At 36.2% G+C, this 23,286-nt stretch overlaps 1 protein-coding gene across 3 annotated transcripts in view; it reads left to right on the top strand.

Moving 5' to 3' along the window:
• Positions 1–23,286, top strand: part of PAK2 (p21 (RAC1) activated kinase 2) — an 80,054-nt gene that overhangs the window by 43,978 nt on the left and 12,790 nt on the right. For 2 of the 3 annotated variants that reach the window (XM_004278782.4, XM_033403770.2), the window contains 7 exons: positions 11,603–11,703; positions 12,046–12,193; positions 13,762–13,793; positions 14,961–15,065; positions 16,127–16,259; positions 21,246–21,309; positions 22,912–22,960. In XM_004278782.4, coding sequence (XP_004278830.2) covers positions 11,603–11,703; positions 12,046–12,193; positions 13,762–13,793; positions 14,961–15,065; positions 16,127–16,259; positions 21,246–21,309; positions 22,912–22,960 — 632 coding nt within the window. Of the gene's footprint in view, positions 1–3,386; positions 3,579–11,602; positions 11,704–12,045; positions 12,194–13,761; positions 13,794–14,960; positions 15,066–16,126; positions 16,260–21,245; positions 21,310–22,911; positions 22,961–23,286 lie in introns of all 3 variants that reach the window. The other variant, XM_033403771.2, reaches the window with a different exon arrangement.

The following is a 23,286-nucleotide window of genomic DNA, read 5'->3' as shown; positions in this document are numbered from 1 at the left end:
CCAACCCAACCTCCCACACTTACAGTTCCTTTCTGGGAGCTAACACCTCTGACAGGGCCTGAACCTTGAGGGTTAGGAATCAGGGTTAGGAATGTGAATGTGTATGCACGTTCATGCTTGTATGAATACAGAAATCCATCTGCAATTTCTTTCTCCTTTCTACATCCTGAGCTGCTGTTTCTCTCTCTAGTTTTATCCTAATTGCTTTTCATCTTTGGGCATTCCTCACAGATTTTGTTCCACGGTGAATAAAGAGGTTTGGTGTAGAAGGGGAGAGCCACAATATGTGCTTGGTCTATCACCTTTAAACAGAAGGATAAAAGGGGAAAAATTGTATTTTTATTTTAAAAAATTACAGTGACCCTAAGATCTTTGCCAACTCTAATGTAAAGCCTCATCTAGAGATATTAATTTTGTTCTCAAATTTACATCCCTTATTGCTGTCCTTATTACTAAACAGCTAATATTTTCATTTAAAAAAAAGACTCTAGAGTTATCTTCAGTTATTCATTATTGGTTTTCATGTCACTGTAAAAATTAAGAAAATTAGAAAGAAATTGTACCTTTTATAACAACTTGCCTGAATAAATCTTTTTAATATCCTTGCTAATTATGTATCTTTTGCACTCTGAGTCATCAGAGATTCCATGATCAGCAAGGCAGATGATATCCCTGCCCTCATGCACTAGTAAAAGACTGCAACATATAATTACAAACTGTGAAAAGTGATAATAGGGATAGAGTAAGATGTCCTTAATATCTGGGAAGGCTTCCTAAAGAAGGGATATTAGAGCTGAAGACTGAAGGATGAGTAAGTGAAAATAGGAGGATATTGACAGTTAAAAACTATGTTCTGTGCCTAGAAAAGAGTTTCAGTGGCCCAGGTACAGGGGGCGGATCATAGCACATTCGTGGAGCTGAGTATGGTCAAGTGTGGTGTGAAAGCGGAGAAGAAGAGAGAATAATAGCATGATGTATGTAGGAAACTACAGGTAGCAGAAGAGGCTAAAGAGGTAGGCAGGGAGTAGTTCACAAAGGGCCCTTGTATTCCATGCTACAGAACTCAGATTTTATCCTGTTTCCTGGGGAACCATTACAGGATTTTAAACAGTGGGAAGACCTGGTCACATTTCTGTCTTAAAGAGGCGAGACTAGTAGCTGTCTAGAAAATAGGTTTTGTTGGAGATCTAAGACTGAAGTCAGAAACTAGTTAGGAGGATTTTGCAGTAGTCCAGGTGAGAAATGGGCTTAACAAGTATAGTAGTTTTGATAACGAAAATGTCCGTGAGCCATTGTCTTGGCTTATTTTTAAAAGCTCTATTCAGTTAGCTGGTGTTGAATGGTGTGTATTTATAAACTAAAGCAATTTTTGTATCTAATTATTCAACCTATATGTACCTTCACCTCTAGTTGGTTATGAAGATGACTTAGAACTGTAAATATTCTTTCTGGTCTAAAAATCTAGTTCTAAGATTAATAATAGTAGTCCATACTCCACTATTTCCTAGAGAATACCCTTCTGTGTGATGCAACAAGTTTAGGTCACCAGTTTGAAGCTGTTTTGGGTCAAAAGAACAAAGTAATCAGTAATCACTGATTCTGTTGAACAGAAAAGTCTTCCTTTTAAAGAAATGGGGGCTTTTTTAGCCTTAGACTCTAGCTCAAATGTAGCCTAAGTAGTGGTGGCTTTTAAGGATATGGTAATGGCATATTTAGGATTCTTTCAAGTACCTTTTGTGCAGCACATCACTCAGGGTACCCACCTCTTAGCTGAAGGTTGCTGCCTGACTGCTTGTTTTGTTGTCTCATGAAGTTGAAAAATGATGCTAAGAATCCTTTTTTCCCCCAGCCCACTAAAAAATTGTGCATTTTTATTAAAAGAAGTTTCTTTCCCTGTTCCATTACTTCCCATCAGGTGATCCAGTTGCTGGGTGGACATCCTGTAGGTAGATGATTGTGGGGTTTTTTTGTTGTTGTTTGTCCATATAGCTCTTGGATTCCAGAGTTACAAGGCAGTGATTCTGTTTACATAGCAATATCCTTCCAGCACATTGTTTGATTTGAGACATGTCTCAGTATCTTTTTGTTTTAGATACTGTTTTTAATATCCCTTTCCCCTCCTACTAGGACTACTAAAATGCAAGGAGTATTTGTGTGTATGTGTGTTATATAAAAACAAGTGAAATTAAACAGATTTTTAGGGTATTGTGCTTCAAGTTCTGCTTAATCATTTTCACTTCTTTTCTTTAACTCTTTATTCTATACTCCTAACATATATGAAACTTCTATTAAATATCTGTAAATTTTTCAAAATTCCCAAGTTGAAAAATATGGCTGGGCCTTAGATACAACAGGAACCGGGAATTCTCCTGCTATATGTCTAGTTTTTATGCTTTCTGTGTATCTGGTCATATTTCTTTCCTATATCAGACTGATTTTTTTTCTCTGTGTGTTGGGAAATACAGCCCTCAACAGTTCCTGGGCTTTATTTCTTACATTCACTGGTGAGAGACTGATTCTAAGGGTCCTAAGTCTGGCTTAGTTTATGTATTCACCCCTGAACCAATCAAACTGTCTGGGAGTGTGTGGGCAACTGTGGCTGACATGGCTTGAATTAGATGCCTACCTTGGACCAGTCATCTGTAATCAGGGTCATATAAGAAAATGGCGGGCTTCCCTGGTGGCGCAGTGGTTGAGAGTCCGCCTGCCGATGCAGGGGACATGGGTTCGTGCCCCGGTCTGGGAAGATCCCACATGCCGCAGAGCGGCTGGGCCCGTGAGCCATGGCTGCTGAGCCTGCGCGTCCGGAGCCTGTGCTCCACAACGGGAGAGGCCACAACAGTGAGAGGCCTGCGTACCGCAAAAAAAAAAAAAAAGAAAGAAAGAAAGAAAATGGCATCTTTCCCAACTATGTACATATCAGAAGTGGATACTGAGCAGATTTTATAAAAAGAAGAAACAAATACTTTTATATAGTGCATGAAATTGTATGTTTTTCTGTCAGCAGTTCAGAGCCGTATAAAGAGTCGTCAACTATTAGTTTATAGTTGGTTAATAAATATTTCCTCCTATATGCAGGATACCAAGTTAGAAGTCAAGGGACATAATAGAGAAAGTAGAACGTGTGACTTCAGGTTATTCACGGTCTAATGGAATATGAAAGATTGTTTATGAGAGATGTAAATGTGCATTTCAGTAAAGGTAGCAAAGTTTATATTAGGCTTAACAGTTGCATTTCCCTCTGCTCCTTTCCATGACCAATGTGTGCTGCCCTCCTACCATAGCCTATTAGGAGAATCTAATGGTTAAACATGCCTCTATTTACTCTCCCTCCCCAGACACAACTAAAATAACAGTAAAAAAAGAATTATTTTTTCTATCACAAGGACAAAGAGAATGGGAGAGGAGACAGTAGTATACAAGAGATTTCAATACATATTTGGAAGAGTGAAGTGGTGGAGAATGGTAACTGACTAAGCAGAACAGAGGAAGACATATCCTAAGTGTTTGCAGAGGGGAATGTTTATGAGAAGTGACCAGTTTCCCTTGTAAAAACCTCAGAGGCTCAGGATTTAGAGGTACACAATTGTGTGTGTGTGTGTGTGGTTGTGTGTAATACATAGGCTGAAAAGGGGGAATTAGTTGAATATCTATATAGGATGTGTTGAAGGCCCTCAGGGCCCCTCCTTTATCCCGTAGGCAAGCAAATATAACTCCATCCTCTGGGAGAACAAAAGAACAAAAAGATATTTATATTTATTTGAGGAGAATTAAGTCTGAGAGTCTCCTTATTCTTGTAGAGGAGTCAGAAAAAGGTATAGAACCAAAATGAAAAAGGCAGATTCAGGAAAGTTAACATACTGAACTTCTTTCTTCTGCCCTGCTTTTAGAGCACTTGTACCTTGAGTCAAAGCCCTCAGACAAGAGAATGAACGATTTTTTTCTGGATAAACAAAATGTCCTGGGGAGAAATATTTCAGATACTCCATACCATCCTTACCTTTAATGAAAAGCCTGACTTATCTCCCAGTTAACTTTTTAATACTTTTCTGTACGAGTAGACAGCAAAGCATCACCAGACATTTGAGTAAAACCCTTAATATAAGAGAGTCCAAAACAACAGGGGGCAAAATGTGAATGTAGAAGAAACAGGGAGGGAAAAAACCCCAGCATATACACACACATAAACTATATAATCTTCAAAGAGAGAAGATAAAGTGCATCCATGAAACAGGAAAAGTATTCTCAGAGAAAAAATGATCAGAGAACAATGAGAAATAATTATTGGAATATCAACAGTTAAGATTATCAACACAAACAAAAGATATCAATAGGCAAAGCATTGGAAGATAGTCAAGAAAATTTTCCCAGATTGTTGAAAGTACAAAGATGGAAAATATGAGAGAAAAGGTAACAGTTATAAGATCAGACCAGGATGGACTTATCTAACTAATAATGACAAAGAAAATAGAAGAAAATAATTAAATAATAGAAAAAAATTTCCAGATCCGAAGAATATGATTTCTAGGTGGAGGCAGCTCACTGAGTGCTCAACACAGTGAAAGAATGAAGACCATATCAAATCACATCATCCTGAAGTTTCATTATACCACAGATAAGATGGCAAAACCTGTTATACTTCCACTCAAGATGGAGTAACAGGGACCAGATTTATCTCCCCATCTAAAAAGACTAAAACACTGGGAAAAAATGTACAAAACAACAGTTTTCAAGACATTGGACATCAAATAGTAAAGGAAAGTGATCCCAAAGAGATGGGAAACAAATGAGTTGAGTCCTATAATTGATGCAGCTTATTGCCTGAAGAGTTTACAGCAATAGGGAGGGACAATTAAGTGGTCTCAAAAAGTTGAAAAACAGAACTGGGTATTTGTGGGTGCCAAGGCTGCTAGTTTGTAGTCAGAGTATCAGAGAGTAAACAGCTGAACAGAGAGAGAGAAAAAGAGATCTGCAGAGGGTTCCCTTTGAGTCTTCAGTAGCACATGCATGTGAGGAAACTACCCAAAACTGGAGGGAAAAAACCACTAGAAATTATAAAAGGGAACAGCCTTTAAAGCTCGCACAGGGCCCAGAATATTTCCTGTTCCCGCTATTCAGAGTACAAAATATTGGATAGAGGTCTTGCCTCAGTAGCAGGACAGAATTAGCCCTAGATAAAATGCTGCTCTAGCCCTGCCTAACAAAACTTTAAAAATAATACCTAAAAGGATCAACTGTTTCTAAATTTGTTTCTCTCCTATATGAGTAGACAGCTAAGAATCACCTATCTATGTCCCAGAACAAAGTTCACAAATATTTATAGGAATGCAAAAATATCTGCACCTAACAAGGAAGAAATGTCAGCTTGGTATCCAATCAATATTTGTAAATAAATATGAGTAAAATCCAGTCAATATTTGTAAATAAATATGAGTAAATAAGTAAAATCCATCAATTGGAATCAATACCAGAATAACACAGGTGATAGAATTAGTAGGCATGTACATTAAAATATTTAAATAACTGTATCCTATATGTTGAAGAACCCAAAGGAAGGATTCAGCATATTAAGGGAAAGCAAAGGAAGAGAGAAAAAAGAACAAATCAAAATTCTAGAGTTGGAAAATACACTGGACAAAACTAACAGTAGACTAGACATTGCAGATTTAAAAGATTAGTGAATTTGAAGACCATGGCAATAGAAACCATCAAAATAAAACTTGGAGAAAAAAGACTGAAAAAGTGAACAACCATGGGACAACTTCATGCAGACTAATGTAAGTATAACTGAAGTCTCTAAAGGAGGGAAGGAGAGACATTTAGAAAACAATACTTACAATAAGGACCTACTGTATAGCACAGGGAACTCTACTCAGTTCTCTGTAATGACCTATATGGGAAAAGAATCTAAAAAAGAGTGGATACATGTATATGTATAACTGATTCACTTTGCTGTACACCTGAAACTAACATAACATTGTAAATCAGCTATACTCCAATAAAAATTATTTTTAAAAAAACTTAAAAAGAAAACTTTAAACAATGGCTGATTTTTTTCCCCCAAAATTTAATGGACACTATAAACCCACAGATTCAAGAAGTTCAGTAGATTCTGAGCACAGGAAACATGATGAAAACTGCACAAAAGCACATAATCACTGTTTAAAACCAGTGATAGAAAAATCTTAAAAGCATCCAGACCTTAGGCTCAATTTTCTTTTTTTTTTAATAATTTTATTTTTATTTTATTTTATTTATTTATTTTTGTCTGTGTTGGGTCTTTGCTGCTGTGCACGGGCTTTCTATAGTTGCGAGCAAGAGCTACTCGTTGTGGTGTGCGGGCTTGTCATTGCGGTGGCTTCTCTTGTGGAGCATGGGCTCTAGGCCCATGAGCTTCAGTATTAAGTAGTTGCAGCATGCAGGCTCAGTAGTTGTGGCTTGTGGGCTCTAGAGCCCAGGGTCAGTAGTTGTGGCGCACAGGTTTAGTTGCTCTGCAGCATGTGGGATCTTCCCGTACCAGGGATCGAACCCATGTCCCCTACATTGGCAGGTGGATTCTTAACCATTGCGCCATCAGGGAAGTCCATAGGCTCAATTTTCTGTGAACCTAAAACTGCTCTAAAAAAGTCTGTTTAAAAAACAACGCTGTCAGAAAGAAAAGACACATATAGAAGGGGGAAAAAAGGTAATTATAAAAAAAATACGTAGTTAATCCAAAAGAAGAAAAAAAGAAAGTGGGAACAAAGGATAGATAGAGATGATTATGAAACAAATGAAAGAATGGTGGGTTTAAACCTAATTATAGCAATCCCATTAAATGTTACTGATCTAGACACCCTGTTTAAAAGACAGAGATTAACAGATTGCTAAAGCAGACCTAAATTTATATGCAACCTATAAGAAACCCACTTTAAAAATATAAAGCCACCAAAATAGGTTAAAATAATTTTTTAGGGCTTCCCTGGTGGCGCAGTGGTTGAGAGTCCACCTGCCGATGCAGGGGACGCGGGATCGTGCCCCCCATCCGGGAGGATCCCACATGCCGCGGAGCGGCTGGGCCCGTGAGCCATGGCCGCTGAGCCTGCACGTCCGGAGCCTGTGCCCCGCAACGGGAGAGGCCACAACAGTGAGAGGCCCGCGTACCGTAAAAAAAAAAAAAAAAAAAAAATTTTTTAAAGTATGCTAACAATGGGACTTCCCTGGTGGCGCAGTGGATAAGACTCCACACTCCCAATGCAGGGGGCCAGGGTTTGATCCCTGGTCAGGGAACTAGATCCCACATGCATGCTGCAGCTAAGAGTTCACATGCCACAACTAAGGAGGCCACATGCCGCATCTAAGGAGCCGGCAACTAAGCTGCAACTAAGACCCGGTGCAACCAAATAAATAAATAATTTTTTTAAAGACTGTGAACAGCTTCAAAAAAAAAAAAAGAGCACTGGTGCTTTTTTAAAAAAAATAAAGTATGCTAACAATGAAAAAAAGCTGGATGGGCTTTGTTAGTATCAGACAAAGTAGATTTTAGAGCAAGAAATAGTCCTCTAGTTAAGGGATAAGGAATAATTCATTTTATAATGATAATAGGGTCTATTCATCAATATGGTGTAATAGAGCTAAACATTTATGCACTTAATAGCAGAGCTTCAAAATACATGAAACAAAAAACAGATTTCAAGAAGAAATAGACAAGTACAGTTATAGTTGGAAATTCCAGTACACTTTCACAATAATTGGTAGAACAAGTAGACAGAAAATTGCTAAAACTATCAGCCAACTTGACCAATTGACCTTTATAGAATATTCCATTCTTTTTAAGTGAACATGGAACATTTACAAAGATGTATTCTGTGGCCATTTTTTAAAGTCTTTATAAATTTAGGAAGATTCAGATCACAAAGTATATTCTGTGACCACAGTGTAATTAAGTTAGAAATCAGTAGCAGAAAGATCCCTGGAAATATTTGGAAAGTAAATAAAAGCACTTCCAAATAAATGAAGAAATTAAAAGAATATTTAGGAAATACATTAAACTGAATGAAAATGAAAATTCAAGACATCTATATCTGCATGATGCTGCTAAAGCAGTACTTAGAGGACATTTATAGTATTTAAAACATCCATATTAGAAAAGAAAAGAAAGATTTCAAATCAGTGATTTCAGCTAAGCCATTTTAATAAACTAGAAGGGAAGAACAGGTGAGATCCAGAGTAAGTAGATGAAAAGAAATAATAAAAGTCAAAGCAGAAATCAGTGAAATAAAAAAAAAATACAGAAAAATCAATGAAATAAAAAGTTAATTCGTTGAAAATACCAATAAAATAGGTGAACCTTTAGCAAGACTGACAGGGTAGTCGGGAGGCAGAAAAGACACAAATTATCAATATTTAGAATGACAGAGATGTTATCTCTATACATTTTACAGATATTAAAAAGAAGGTAGTATTATGAACAAATATACAGATAAATTCAACACATTAAAGTGAAAAAATTTCTTGAAAGACACAAGTTTTTCAAAGCTCACTCAAAAAAAAAAATACGTAACCTGAAAACCCTATATTTCTTAGGAAAATTTAGTTTATAGTTACTAGCCTTCCCACAAAGACTCAAATGGCTCCATTGGTGAATTTTACCAAGCATTTGAGGTAGAAACATTACCAATTCTACACAAACTTCTAGAAAATTGAATAGGAAGGAATACTTCCGAAATCATTTTATGAGACCAGCATTACTCATACCCCAAATCATTTTATGAGACCAGCATTACTCATACCCCAACATTACAAGAGAAGAAAGCTACACACCAATATCCTTCATTAACATAGATGCAAAATCTTAGCAAGATTTTAGTAATTACAACCCAACAGTATACAAAAAGAGTAATACATCATGACCAAGTGGATTTCATTTCAGTAATGCAGGGTTGGTGTAACATTTGGAAATCAATCAGTGTAATTTACTATATTAACAAAATTTAAAAGGTGAACCACACATTCATCTCAATAGATGTAGAAAAAGCATTTGACGAAATCCAATATTCATTTCTGATCAAAGCATTCAGCAAATTTGAAATAGAAGGAAATACCTTTAACTTCTTTGAAAAACTTACCTCTGGTATCAAACTTGGTGGAGAAAAAATGGCTTTTGCTACTTAGATTAGGAAAAGTACAAAGATTTCCCTTTCACCACTTTTATTCAACAGTGTGCTAGAGGTTCTAGCCAGTGCAACAAGGCAAGAAAAATAAATGAAAGGAATCCAGAGCAGGAAGGAAGAAGTAAAGCTGTCTTTATTCACCAGCAACATAATTGAAATTTTTTTTTTTTTTTTTTTTTGTGGTACGCGGGCCTCTCACTGTTGTGGCCTCTCCCGTTGCGGAGCACAGGCTCCGGATACGCAGGCTCAGCGGCCATGGCTCACAGGGCCCAGCCGTTCCACGGCATGTGGGATCTTCCTGGACCGGGACATGAACTGTGTCCCCTGCATCAGTAGGTGGACTCTCCACCACTGCGCCACCAGGGAAGCCCGAAATTTTATAGGAAATTCTGTGATAGCTACAAAATGCTACTGGAAGAAAAAGTAAGGCTTAATATTAATAGTAAGGTTTCAGGATATAAGATCAGTATTTAAGAATCAATTGTGTTTCTCTATGCCATCAATGAACAATTGAAATTTAAAAAGCTATATGTACCATTTGCAGTAGCATCAGACCTTTTGAAATACTGTGGCAGAAATCAGACAAAAGCAGTAACAGATCTGTACAATGATAACTTATAAAACATTGCTGAGAGAAATGAAAGAAGACCTAAATAAGTGGAGAGAGTCACTATTTTCATGGATTAGAAGGCACAATATTGTTAATAAATCAGTTCTCCCTAAAATGATCTATCGATTCAGTGCAGTCTAAATCAAAACCCCAGCAGGATTTTTTTTGAAAATTATCAAGATTATTCTAAAATTCACATGGAAATGCAAAAGACCTAGAATACAGCCAAACAATTTTTTAAAAAAGAAAAGGTCGGGGACTTCCCTGGTGGTCCAGTGGTAAAGAATCTGCCTTCCGATGCAGGGACGTGGGTTTGATCCCTGGTTGGGGAACTAAGATCCCACATGCCACAGGGCAACTAAGCCTGTGCACCACAACTGCTGAGCTCGTGCACCTCAACCAGAGAGCCCACGTGCTGCAAACTACAGAGCCCACGCACTCTGGAGCCCGCATGCCCTGGAGCCTGCACGCCACAACTAGAGAGAAAAAACCCGCACACCACAACTAGAGAGAAGCCCGAGTGCCACAGCTGGGGAGAAGCCCGCACACCGCATCGAAAGATCCCGCATGCTGCAACTAAGACCCGATGCAGCTGAAAAAAATAAAGAAAATAAATTTTAAAAAATAAATAAAAATAAAAAATATATGTATAAAACAAGAAAAACTTGTGAATTCCTTTTAAAAAATAAATTAAAAAGAAAGAAAGAAAAGGTCACAAGGCTTATACTGTGTAGTTTCAATGCTTATTATAAAACTACAGTAATCCAGGCAGTCTTATACTAGTGGCATAAGATAAAGAGATTATTGCAAGAGAGTTGAACATCCAGAAATAGACCTGTGCATACATATATGCTCAGCTGATTTTCAGCAGTGGTTCAGAATGAGAAAACGGCTTTGGCCTTCTAAAAAATAGCAACACTAGAAATTAGAAGAAATTCAAAGGGGGATGGTGTTTTCAACCTAAATACATATATAGTTAGTCAAGAACTATCATATATAGTTAGTCAAGAACTATAAATTAAAACAAAGGTGTATACCAGAAGAGGAGAACACAGGATACAGAAAATAGATTCTAGCACAGCATAGAAGTGAAGGAATGACCTAGGACCAATAGCTGTGCCAGAAGCCTCCGCATGATAAACTACTGCAGATTAGAGCAAGAGGATCTGAGAGCAAGGTGTCTAGGTGGGGGAAAAAAAGGAACTGATGTGTTTGAATTTACAGAGAATATTATTGATAGGTGTGTGGCAGCAATGTTGTAAAAATAATTGGCAGAACCACAGAAGAACTGGGAAATCTTAAAATGTAACAGTTATTAATGTCAATAAAAAGGAAGAGTTAGAGTTGCTGCACAAGAAAGGTGATGTGGTCCTTGTAAACTGTTTATATGGTGTATATTATCCATAGTCATAGTAATGTAAATTGCTCTTTCTAGATGAGTGTAGCTCACTGGAAATAGGACTTGATAGACTTTGTTTTCCAGATTGTTCGGCATCTGAGGTGTAGTTCTTTATTTATGAGAGAACTGATAATCTAAGGGGCTCTCTCTTCTGCCCTGAGGGCTTTTATTCAGGCCTGGTGCTGGGTCAGTCTGTGCGCCTCTTTAAGCAGAACACAGGTTGACACCCTCCCCCTCCTCCCCCCTCCCCCAACCCTGGCCCTTGATGACAGAATAGGTTTCTGTACTTGATTTATCAATTTCCTATCAGCCAATGTTTTTAGGGAAAATTTCTTTTTTAGAATAATTTTATTCCTAGTCTGTTTTGGGAAAACTATAAACATGATTATAAGTACCTTTATTAATCTTGTTTAATGAGGCTCTTTTTTTAATGCCCTCCAGGAAGTAAGAAGAAAGAGAAGGAAAGGCCAGAAATTTCTCCTCCATCGGATTTTGAGCACACCATCCATGTTGGCTTTGATGCTGTTACTGGAGAATTCACTGTAAGTTTACCAAGTTGAGACTCATTTATAAAGCAGTACTCAAACCTTTCCTTTCAGTATTAAATTTGAAATTAACTTTTCCATCCACACGTTAACTGTGAATTCTTAGTGCTTTTCTCTTCTTACAAAAGTGTTTGTGTTTAGATGTGTTCTTTTCCTAGGGAGCTGAGCCTATTGATTATAATTTGCAAAATAGATTTAGAAAACCAGACATTTTTTAGAATTTAGTCATACCTACAATTATGTAGATTGATTTGTTTTATATATTTTCTAACTTTCCTCTGGAAATTGATCTAATTAGAGCAATTCAAAACAACTAATTTCTGAATATCTTTTTGTTAGGGCATGCCAGAACAGTGGGCTCGATTATTACAGACCTCCAATATCACCAAACTAGAGCAAAAGAAGAATCCTCAGGCTGTGCTGGATGTCTTAAAGTTCTATGACTCCAACACAGTGAAGCAGAAATATCTGAGCTTTACTCCTCCTGGTAAGACATCAGACCATGGTAAAAGGCTGACTTAAATGGGATTGTAGAGTTGTGGAGCACTTCTGGATAAAAAGATTGCTTCTGGAAAAATTAAAAAGCTAAGCTACTTTTTTCCCTGCATACATCCTGCCTTTTGTAAACTCATTGTGGCAGTTCTTATGTATAATTTGGAGTCTGGGGATTATATTAATCTCTTAGTTTTGCCAAAAGTGGGTGTTTGGGCCTTTTGTTTGTTTTTTTCTCTTTACTGTTTTTGAATGAGTTCAGCAATAGAAGGGAAAGAGGCTGAGTTATAGGCATGTTTGTACTAGAAATATATTTATTGTCAGTGGGACAGGTTGTTTTACTATATATAAATGCACAGACTTTGAAGTAAAAAATGTTTGCTCAAAAATTGAAACTCATCACATATATAAACATAAAATGAGCGTTAGAACTAAAAGTATTTTTTCTCAGAATTGGAATATCATCAGGTAAGAATTGGAGAATAGTGGGGTTTTTTTAAGTTTATTTGTTCAAATAAGGATTAGAATAAAACCCATACATTACAGTTGATTGTGGTATCTCTTGCATCTCTTATTATTTAGGCTTCCCTTCCCTCACGTTGGTTGCTCTCGTGCTCTCCTTTTCTTGCAGTTTATTTGTTAAAGAAACAGAATCATTTGTCCTGTGTACCTCAGTGTAGATTTTGCTAATTACATCACAGGTTATTATTTAATATGTTTCTCTGTCCTCTCAAGTCATACATGTAGTTGTAAAAAACAATATGATTGAGCTAAAAATCATACATTTAGTTTTAATTAATTGTACTTATTTGATTGCATTCTCGTAGAAATAAGGGCTGTGTTGAAGGAAGAAATAGAGCCCACTTGGTAAATCTTGACCTTTTTTACAGTCTAGTACAACGTTAGCAAAAGGTCAGATTTGTCCCCAACTTTCTTGTCAACTTCTAAGTCTGTGTAAATGAATAATCTTTTTTTTAATCAGTGTTTGAACAGAGATGGTATATTCATGTGTGTGTGTGTCTGGTCATTTTAAAAGGTAAAACAAAACTTGCTCTTCTAAACTCCAGAATGAATATTGTGGTATTTAGTCTTCATGAACTGTGTTTTGTCTTCAGGGATTTGCTTTCATACTGATCAAAATTTATGTCAGTAATTTTCCTTTGCAGAGTTACTGTTGGTTTCTTTAAGTTCCTTGATAGGCAGTTTGCTGGAGAAAAATATCATTATGAATAGACTTCTGTCTTATTTTAAGAAATGCAGGTATAGTTTCAAATAAAATTTTTTTATTAAGGTATAATTTCATACTGCAAAAATCACCCACTTGAAGTATACAATTCAATGATTTTTAGCAGATTTACAGAGTTCCATTAAATTTGAGGTTTATAATGTGTAAATTCTTGTTTGAATACTGATATTGTTTTTCTCAAGACTTAATTCAACTTAAAATGAAATCAGTCTAAGAACTTTTTACTTGCTCTGCTTTATCTTTTTTTCCTTTTATTGTATAAAATTGTTTTATTTTTTGAATTGTTAACTTAGCATTATTTTCTGTTTTGTATTCAGAGAAAGATGGCTTCCCGTCTGGAACACCAGCAGTAAGTTAATATGTTATTTCTTATAGCTCTTGTTCTAATTTAAGTTACCCCAAACAAGTCTCAGTTTTTATTTTACTTTCTGAAATAAATTACAGCCTCCAGAAATAGCTACTTAATATTGACATATGTTTTTAGCTAGCCACTTGATTATTTGAGGAAGCCATATTAAGCAAATAGAATTTCCTCAGGTGATGCTTAAAGTAACTAAAGCTTATGATCTTTAGAGCAGTTTAGCTACTTTTGATAATGTTTCCATATATAAACATGAACACAAAGAACTTGCCAGCATTATCCTCTGGCATCATCCTACTGAATATAGACTATGGAAATATACTGAACAATAGAAGCCTGTCAGAATCTTCAGAGTTGTCTGAAACTTTATCTAAGTTATCATGTAAGCACAAATACCTCTTGCAAACTGTAGCTATTTTATTTTCAATTCCTCAATTAGGAGGACACAGTCTCCTGGAGTTATTTGAAGACTATATGTAATAACATGTAAAGTACCTACTTAGCATACACCTAGCATATAATAAGCTCTGTATAAAGGATAATGCCTTCCTCTTTTGCTTTGTTAGTCACAACTTCTGGTGAATCTAGCTGTTTTAAATAGCCAGAAATCTCTGACTTATACAAAGTCCAGAGGATTTTTGTTTTTGGTCTTAACAAATGAAATGATTGTTTACTTTTTGGGCTTGTTAAAACGGTATAAAATTCTCTATAAAAGGTATGAATTCCCTCTTAAGAATACTTGGTATTTACTGTATACATTTGTTTCATAAACTTTTCTGTAACATACAGAATTACCTTTACTTTTTTCTTTTTGTGTGGTATGTGGGCCTCTCACTGTTGTGGCCTCTCCCATTGCGGAGCACAGGCTCCAGACGTGCAGGCTCAGCGGCCATGGCTCACGGTCCTAGCCGCTCTGCGGCATGTGGGATCTTCCTGGACCGGGGCACGAACCCGTGTCCCCTGCATCGGCAGGTGGACTCTAAACCACTGCGCTACCAGGGAAGCCCCTACCTTTACTTTTTAAACGATTAGATTAGAACCAGTGAGGTTTTATTGCTTTGAAATGAGCTATTAAATATTTTTTCAAGTATGGTGAAAAAGAGAGATAGTCATATTTGACTTGTCTTCCTCACTTTGCTCCTGTGATAAATGCAGCTGAATACCAAGGGTTCGGAAACAGCAGTAGTAACAGAAGAAGACGATGATGATGAAGAGACTCCTCCTCCTGTTATTGCCCCACGACCAGATCATACAAAATCAGTGAGTTTCTGATTAGTGAATTGGGTTGTGTGTGTCTGTGTGTTTTAAAAAGCAGTCTGTATTTAACTTCCAGTGATTAATTTTTTAAAAGTCCTCAGGCTTAAAATGTTTTATTATCGGATATTTGACTAGGAGATCTTTACCTAAACACCACTCATCAAAAAACTAGTTTTTTGAAAATTAAAACCGAATGGATTCTTTAAAAGTTAAAATACTTTTCTCATTTTGTTTTCTTTCTGTATTACACCATCTGTTCCAGAGAACTCATCTGTTTCTCTGCCTCTTTCTGTTTATCTCAGTGCAGAAAAGTACTGTATCTAAAACTTGGATCTTACCTTTTATCCAAAGTACGTATTTAACTCCCATTTAACATTTCTCTTAAAGCCTTGGTATCATTCAAGAGGCTGCCGAGAGTGAAGTTTCTAACAGATATGGGAGAATTTTAATAATAAAAACCTTAGATAGAGACAGAAAGAGTCCTGTCCCTCTCCCTGTACTAATACAAATAAAGTCCAGGGAGCATGATGAAGTGTTGGCACAATAGGTGGGTAAGGCTCCAAGGACTGCCAATGGATCCTCATCTAATGATAGAGAGCTCTATTTTCTTTACCACTTAGAACTGGCTGTTTGAAATGAAATGGTAGATATTATATTTGTATAAAAAAATTTTGTGGAAATTAATAATAGTTATTTCAACATCAGGGTTTCTTTGCTCCTTATTTCTCTCTTGTAGAAAAAATATGACTTTTAACTTGTACTTCTTTTTGCTTCATTTCTGGCATATTATTTTCAATCTGGTTACACTTAAATTTCATTCACAGATCTGCTGTTTTGCTAGACAGACTTTTAAAATATATACATGACGTGCCAAAGAAAAATGTTTCACATTGCATCTTAGTTACCAGTCTTTCATAAGACAAGTCTGAAAATACTATTCTCATTCTTTAGAACACTGAGGACAACTTAGTTTTTGTCAAAAATCAAAGAACTGAACAGTGTGCCAGTAAGAATACCTAAAAATATTTTTCCTCAAGTCTCGGTAATTAACTGTTTCTCTGCAGATTTATACACGGTCTGTAATTGATCCTATTCCTGCACCAGTTGGTGATTCTAATGTTGATAGTGGTGCCAAGACTTCAGACAAACAGAAAAAGAAGGCCAAAATGACAGATGAAGAGATTATGGAGAAATTAAGTATGTTAACTACATTTTACATTATTCTTAAATTGTTAACAGCCCCTGAAACATTTGGCCCAGGTGGATCTTGATTTATGTCTTATATGTTGGCTTAAGACATAAAAAATAAATTGTTTTCTTCTAGGAACAACAGCTTCAATTAATGTAGTAAAGCCAAAATAATACTGTTCTTTGCTTTCTTATTATTATGTGCTGGCTAGTGAGCAGCATCTTTGCAAAATAGTCAGTACCTTGGGGAGCAATACTTCTTCTCAAAGGGCCAAATCTATGGGTCCTAGTTGGAAACTTTATCAAAGGAAGTTTGTATATATTTATGCACACCTGTAGAATAAAATATGCCCCTAAATAACTAAACAAAATGGCCTATATAGATAATATGTGTAAGCATAAAATATATTTTTTTCTCTTCTCCTTTTTCATCCATCAGCTATCATTGGCCTAGATCAAGCACTGGAAATAATACACACAGTGCCAGAGAGGGTAGCAATAACATCTCACTACAAGTCTATAGCAACTTTAGTTATAAAGGATACTGACCTAGAGGGATCAAGGAAAAATATTATATATTGGCAGTAGGCTTGAGGTTGGGTACCTATGTAAAACTGGATTATATCTGTGAATTTCTTTGATATGCCCCTCTCTCTTTTTACCTAGTGAAAGTTTAAGTGAAAATTTAGTGTGGTTTTCTCATGTTTTGACTTACTGTTAATATGAATATAAGTTAGAGTTTTATGTACGATATCCTAATTTTAAAATCTGTTTCTCAAGAAAAATCTCAAACAACCAACCTAACCTTACACCTAAAGCAACTAGAGAAAGAAGAACAAACAAAACCTAAAGTTAGTAGAAGGAAAGAAATCATAAAGATCAGAGCAGAAATAAATGAAATAGAGACAAAGAAGACAGTAGCAAAGATCAATAAAACTAAAAGCTGGTTCTTTGAAAAGATAAACAAAATTGATAAACTTTAGCCAGACTCATCAAGAAAAAAAGGGACTGGACTCAAATCAATAAAATTAGAAAAGAAAAAGGGGAAGTTACAACGGACACCACAGAAATACAAAGGATCATAAGAGACTACTACAAGCAACTGTATGCCAATAAAATGGACAACCTGGAAGAAATGGACAAATTCTTAGAAAAATACAACCTTCCAAGACTAAACCAGGAAGAAATAGAAAATATGAACAGACCAATCACAAGCACTGAAATTGAAACTGTGATTTAAAAACTCCCAACAAACAAAAGTCCAAGACCTGATGGCTTCACAGGCGAATTCCATCAGACATTTACAGAAGAGCTAACTCCTGTCCTTCTGAAACTGTTCCAAAAAATTGCAGAGGAAGGAAAACTCTTAAACTCATTCTGTGAGGCCACCATCACCCTGACACCAAAACCAGAGAAAGATACCACAAAAGAAGAAAATTACAGCCAGTATCACTGATGAACATATCACTGATGCAAAAATAATCAACAAAATACTAGCAGTCCAGATCCAATAATACTGTAAAAGTATCATACACCATGATCAATTGGTATTTATCCCAGGGATGCAAGGATTTTTCAATATCCACAAATCAAGCAGTGTGATACACCACACCCACAAATTGAAGAATAAAAACCATATGGTCATCTCAACAGATGCAGAAAAAGCTTTTGACAAAATTCGGCACACATATATGATAAAAAACTCTCCAGAAAGTGGGCATAGAGGGAACATAGCTCAACATAATAAAGGGCATATACTGCAAACCTAGAGCTAATATCACACTCAATGGTGAAAAGCTGAAAGCATTTCCTCTAAGATCAGGAACAAGACAAGGATGTCCACTCTCACCACTATTATTCAGCGTAGTTTTGGAAGTCCTAGCTACAGCACTCAGAGAAGAAAAAGAAATAAAAGGTATCCAGACTGGAAAACAAGAAGTTAAACTGTCACTGTTTGCAGATGACATGATAGTATGCATAGTAGATCCTAAAGATGCTACCAGAAAACTACTAGAGCTAATCAATGAATTTGGTAAAGTTGCAGGTTACAAAATTAATACACAGAAATCTGTTGCATTTCTATACACTGACAACGAAAGATCAGAAAGAGAAATTCAAGAAACAATCCCATTTACCATTGCATCAAAAGAATAAAATACCTAGGAGTAAACCTACCTAAGGAGACAAAAGACCTGTACTCCGAAAACTATACAACGCTGATGAAAGAAATCAAAGAAGACAAACAGATGGAAAGATACACCATGTTCGTGGATTGGAAGAATCAATATTGTCAAAATGACTATACTACCCAAGGCAATCTACAGATTCATTGCAATCCCTATCAAATTACCAATGGCATTTTTCACAGAACTAGAACAAGAAAATAATAAAATTTATATGGAGACACAAAAGACCCCAAATAGCCAAGGCAATCTGGAGAAGGAAAAACGGAACTGGAGGAATCAGGCTCCCTGACTTCAGACTATACTACAAAGCTACAGTCATCAAAACAGTATGGTACTGGCACACAAATAGAAATATAGATCAGTGGAACAGGATAGAAAGCCCAGAAATAAACCCATGCACCTGTGATCAATTAATCTACAACAAAGGAGGCAAGACTACACAATGGTGGAAAGACAGTCTCTTAAATGGTTGCAGGAAAACTGGACAGCTACATGTAAAAAAATGAAATTAGATCATTCTTTAGCACCATATACAAAAATAAGCTCAAAAATGGATTAAAGACCTAAATGTGAGACTGGACACTCTAAAATTCCTAGAGGAAAACATAAGCAGAACACTCTCTGACATAAATTGCAACAATATCTTTTTCGATCTGTCTCCCAGAATAATGGAAATAAAAACAAAAATAAACAAACAGGACCTAATTAAACTCAAAAGCTTTTGCCCAGCAAAGGAAACCATAAACAAAACGAAAAGACAACCCACAGATTGGGAGAAAATATTTGCAAATGATGTGACTAACAAGGGATTAGTCTCCAAAATTTACAAACAGTTCGTGAGGCTTAATATCAGAACAAACAACCCAATCAAAAAATGGGCAGAAGACCTAAATAGGTATTTCTCCAAGAAGACACAGGTGGCCGAGAGACACATGAAAAGATGTTCAACATCACTAATTATTAGAGAAATGCAAGTCAAAACTACAATGAGATATCACCTCACACCAGTCAAAAATGGCTTTCATCAAAAAATCCACAAACAATAAATGCTGGAGAGGGTGCGGAGAGATGGGAACCCTCCTACACTGTTGGTGAGAATGTGAATTGGAACAACACTATGGAGAACAGTATAGAAGTTCCTTAAAAACCTGGAAGTAGAGCTACCACATGACACTACAGTCCCACTCCTGGGCATATACCTGGAGAAAAACATGGTCCGAAAGGGTGCATTCACCCCAGTGTTCATTGGAACACTGTTTATGATAGCCAAGACATGGAAGCAACCTAAATGTCCATCGACAGAGGAATGGATAAAGAAGATGTGGTACGTACATACAATGGAATATTACTCAGCCATTAAAAAGAATGAAATAATGCCATTTGCAGCACCACGGATGGACCTAGAGATTGTTATATTGAGTGAAGTAAGTCAGAGAAAGAGAAATATCGTATGATATCCCTTATGTGGGCAATCTAAAAAGAAATGATACAAATGAACTTATTTACAAAACAGAAACAGACTCACAGACTTAGAGAATGAACTTACGGTTACCAGGGGGGAAGAATGGGGGAAGGGATAGTTAGGGAGTTTGGAATTGTCATGTAGACACTGCTATATTTAAAATGGATAACCAGGGACTTCCCTGGTAGTACAGTGGTTTAGAATCCACCTGCCAATTCAGGGGACATGGATTCGATCAGTTGTCCGGGAAGATCCCACATGCCACGGAACAACTAAGCCCATGTGCCACAACTACTGAGACTGCGTGCCACAACTACTGAAGCCTGCACTCCTAGAGCCCATGCTCCACAACAAGAGAAGCCACAGCAATGAGAAGTCTGTGCACCGCAACAAAGAGTAGCCCCCGCTCACCGCAACTAGAGAAAGCCCTCGCGTAGCAACGAAGACCCAACACAACCAAAAATTTAAAAAATTTTTTTTAATTAAAAAAAAAAAAAACTATAACCAACAAAGACCTACTGTATAGCACAGGGAACTCTGCCCAATGTTACGTGGCAGCCTGGATGGAAGGGGAGTTTGGGGGAGGAGAATGGGTACATGTATATGTATGACTGAGTCCCTTTGCTGTGCACCTGAAACTATCACAACATCGTTAATCAGCTATACTCCAATGTAAAATTAAAAGTTAAATAAAGTAAAATAAAACCTGTTTCTTAGTTGTGACATAGTGAACTTTCCTAAAACAGATGTATGATTAGTTCACATTAGAGTAATGTTTATAGTAATAAGTGATTTCCTAAATATATTGAAAGATATAAGATATATGAGAAGAGTCAGAAAAGCCATTTAGGGTTTTTCATTTGGGTATTTTATATATATATAAATATTTATATTTTTTCTCATAGTAAGTAGTTTTATAACTTATCATTAGTTTAGTACATTTCAGTGGAGTATGATAAGTAGGATGACCAACTTTTCCTTTCCCCGGGAATTTACCAGTTTTAAGACTGAACATGCCACATCCTAAAACCCCGTTAGTCTCAAGAAAACTAGTACTGTTGGTCATTCTAAAACGTGGTCATTTTGAGAAGGTGGGATAATCAAGACATTAGTTAGGAGGTCTAACCTAGTGGAAATAATGTGTCTTCTTGCTTCTGATACTTTTTTATTTTTGTTAATTGTTTCTTTAGTGTTTGAAACATACATTATTTTTGAAACTTAGTGTTATGTTTGAAAACTTCTAAAATCAGTGGAGGTTATTAAAAGAAATAATGTTATCAGAATTAGTTTACAATTTTTAAATGCTTGACTGAGTTTCCAACTTTTTGTTGTTTTTGTTTAAAATAGGAACTATTGTAAGCATAGGTGACCCTAAGAAAAAATACACAAGATATGAAAAAATTGGGCAAGGGTAAGTATTTGTGACTGTATTACCAGAATATTCATTATTTCCTGGGTGCCCAGTATGATATCTCTTTTGCCTGCTGACATTGAGCACTTCTGGTATTCTATGAGTAGTATCCTTGGATTTGTGTAAATAAGTAATGCGTTTATTTCTAGATGCTATTAAAATACTGTACTACTTAGCAGTGATTGTGCATTGTTTCTTCTTAAGTGTTATTTTGCGTTGGTGATAAGAAATTAGATGGGTGGGAAAATTGCCTGGCAAATATTTAAAAGACAGTAAGAAAATTTACTACAGGATTATAGTTTTAAAAACCTGCATTTTAATCACATCATTAAGTATGGATATTTAATTCTACTGATCTTCTGATTGTGTTCAATCATTTGTATTTTTTTAAAAATTATTATTATTATTTTTTGGCTGTGCCACATGGCTCATGGGATCTTAGTTCCCTGAGCAGAGACTGAACCCAGGCCTCCTGCAGTGGAAACGTGGAGTCCTAACCACTGCACCTCCAGGGAATTCCCAATAATTTGTATTTTTAAACTATGCTAACTGAAATCTTTTTTTCTGTTGCTTGGGAGCAAATGAACATCTTGAATTTTTAATGTTATTAATCTCTGGAAAGTGTTCTGTCAGTTTAGAAAGTGAGCTTGAGTCTTTTTGAAAACTTCCTTATGAATTTCTTTTTAAAAACCAAATTCACTTGCGGCACTGGTTTTAATAACAAGAAATTGAAAATCATGTTAATATTCTTCTGCCTGAGAATGGATAAATTGTAAATAGTATACTGGATAATATATGTAATAATTACAACTGAACAAGGATAACACCTATCCATATGGATGACCATCCCCAATCCAGTGTTGAATTAAAAAAGCAAATTATAGGAAAATACATAAAATGAAATCATTTATATGAAGTTAAAAAATTGGGGCTTCCCTGGTGGCGCAGTGGTTGAGAGTCCGCTTGCCGATGCAGGGGACACGGGTTCGTGCCCTGGTCTGGGAACATCCCACATGCTGCGGAGTGGCTGAGCCTGCGCGTCCAGAGCCTGTGCTCCGCAACGGGAGAGGCCACAACAGTGAGAGGCCCGCGTGCCACAAAAAAAAAAAAAAAAATTATGTGAAACATTTTCTATAGCGGTGCAGACCGCTATAGAAAGTATAGAGTATAAAATATAGAGAAATACATGTAAATGATGCACATCAAATACAGAATAAATACCCAATATAGATTACTTTAGGGAGGAGGTAGGATGCCTTTGGAAAGGGCACATAAGAACCTTCAAATTTATTTGTAGTTCTTTGTTTCTTAAACAGGGCAGTGGATCCATGAGTATATGTGACTTTTTTCTTTCTTTTATCTTTTTTCTGTATTTTTGTAGATCTGAAATTTATGACAAATTTCTAACATAAGTTTTGGCCACAAGAATTGCCTCTTTTTCTTATTTTTTCCCCCTTTGTTTTTGCTTTTACTTCTTTTAAAGATGTTTAGTCTTAAACGTTCTTTAACCTCTTTTTAGTTGTTCTGAGCATAAAGTCTTTGGATGTTATAAATGAGAATGATTTTGAAACCTTAAATCTGGTTATGTCTTCTTTTCCCTAGGGCTTCTGGCACAGTTTTCACTGCTACTGATGTGGCATTGGGACAAGAGGTAGCTACTTTTTCATACTTCTGGGTGTTACCATTAGCTTTTAATATGGGAAGAAACTAGATCTGCCTGTGAATAATCAGTAAGGAATTTCTTGCAGTTGAATATGTTGAAAGAATTACTCTAGGTAATTTTATAGCACTTTCCTTATTGAGGGGAAAAAAGAAGTAATTATGTGTTTGGTTTCATAAATAAATATTTTAAAAATTATTTTCCCAGCTTGAGATGAAAAGAGGATTAATTCCTGGCACTGGGCTGACCTTGCATTTAGATTTCAAGAGAAATCTAAAAATATTTAAGCTCTGTGTATTACAAAGAATTGTGCATAG

Source organism: Orcinus orca, chromosome 5 (assembly GCF_937001465.1).
Source record: "Orcinus orca chromosome 5, mOrcOrc1.1, whole genome shotgun sequence".
Classification (NCBI taxonomy): domain Eukaryota; kingdom Metazoa; phylum Chordata; class Mammalia; order Artiodactyla; family Delphinidae; genus Orcinus; species Orcinus orca.
This window is presented reverse-complemented; position numbering and strand designations above follow the sequence as displayed.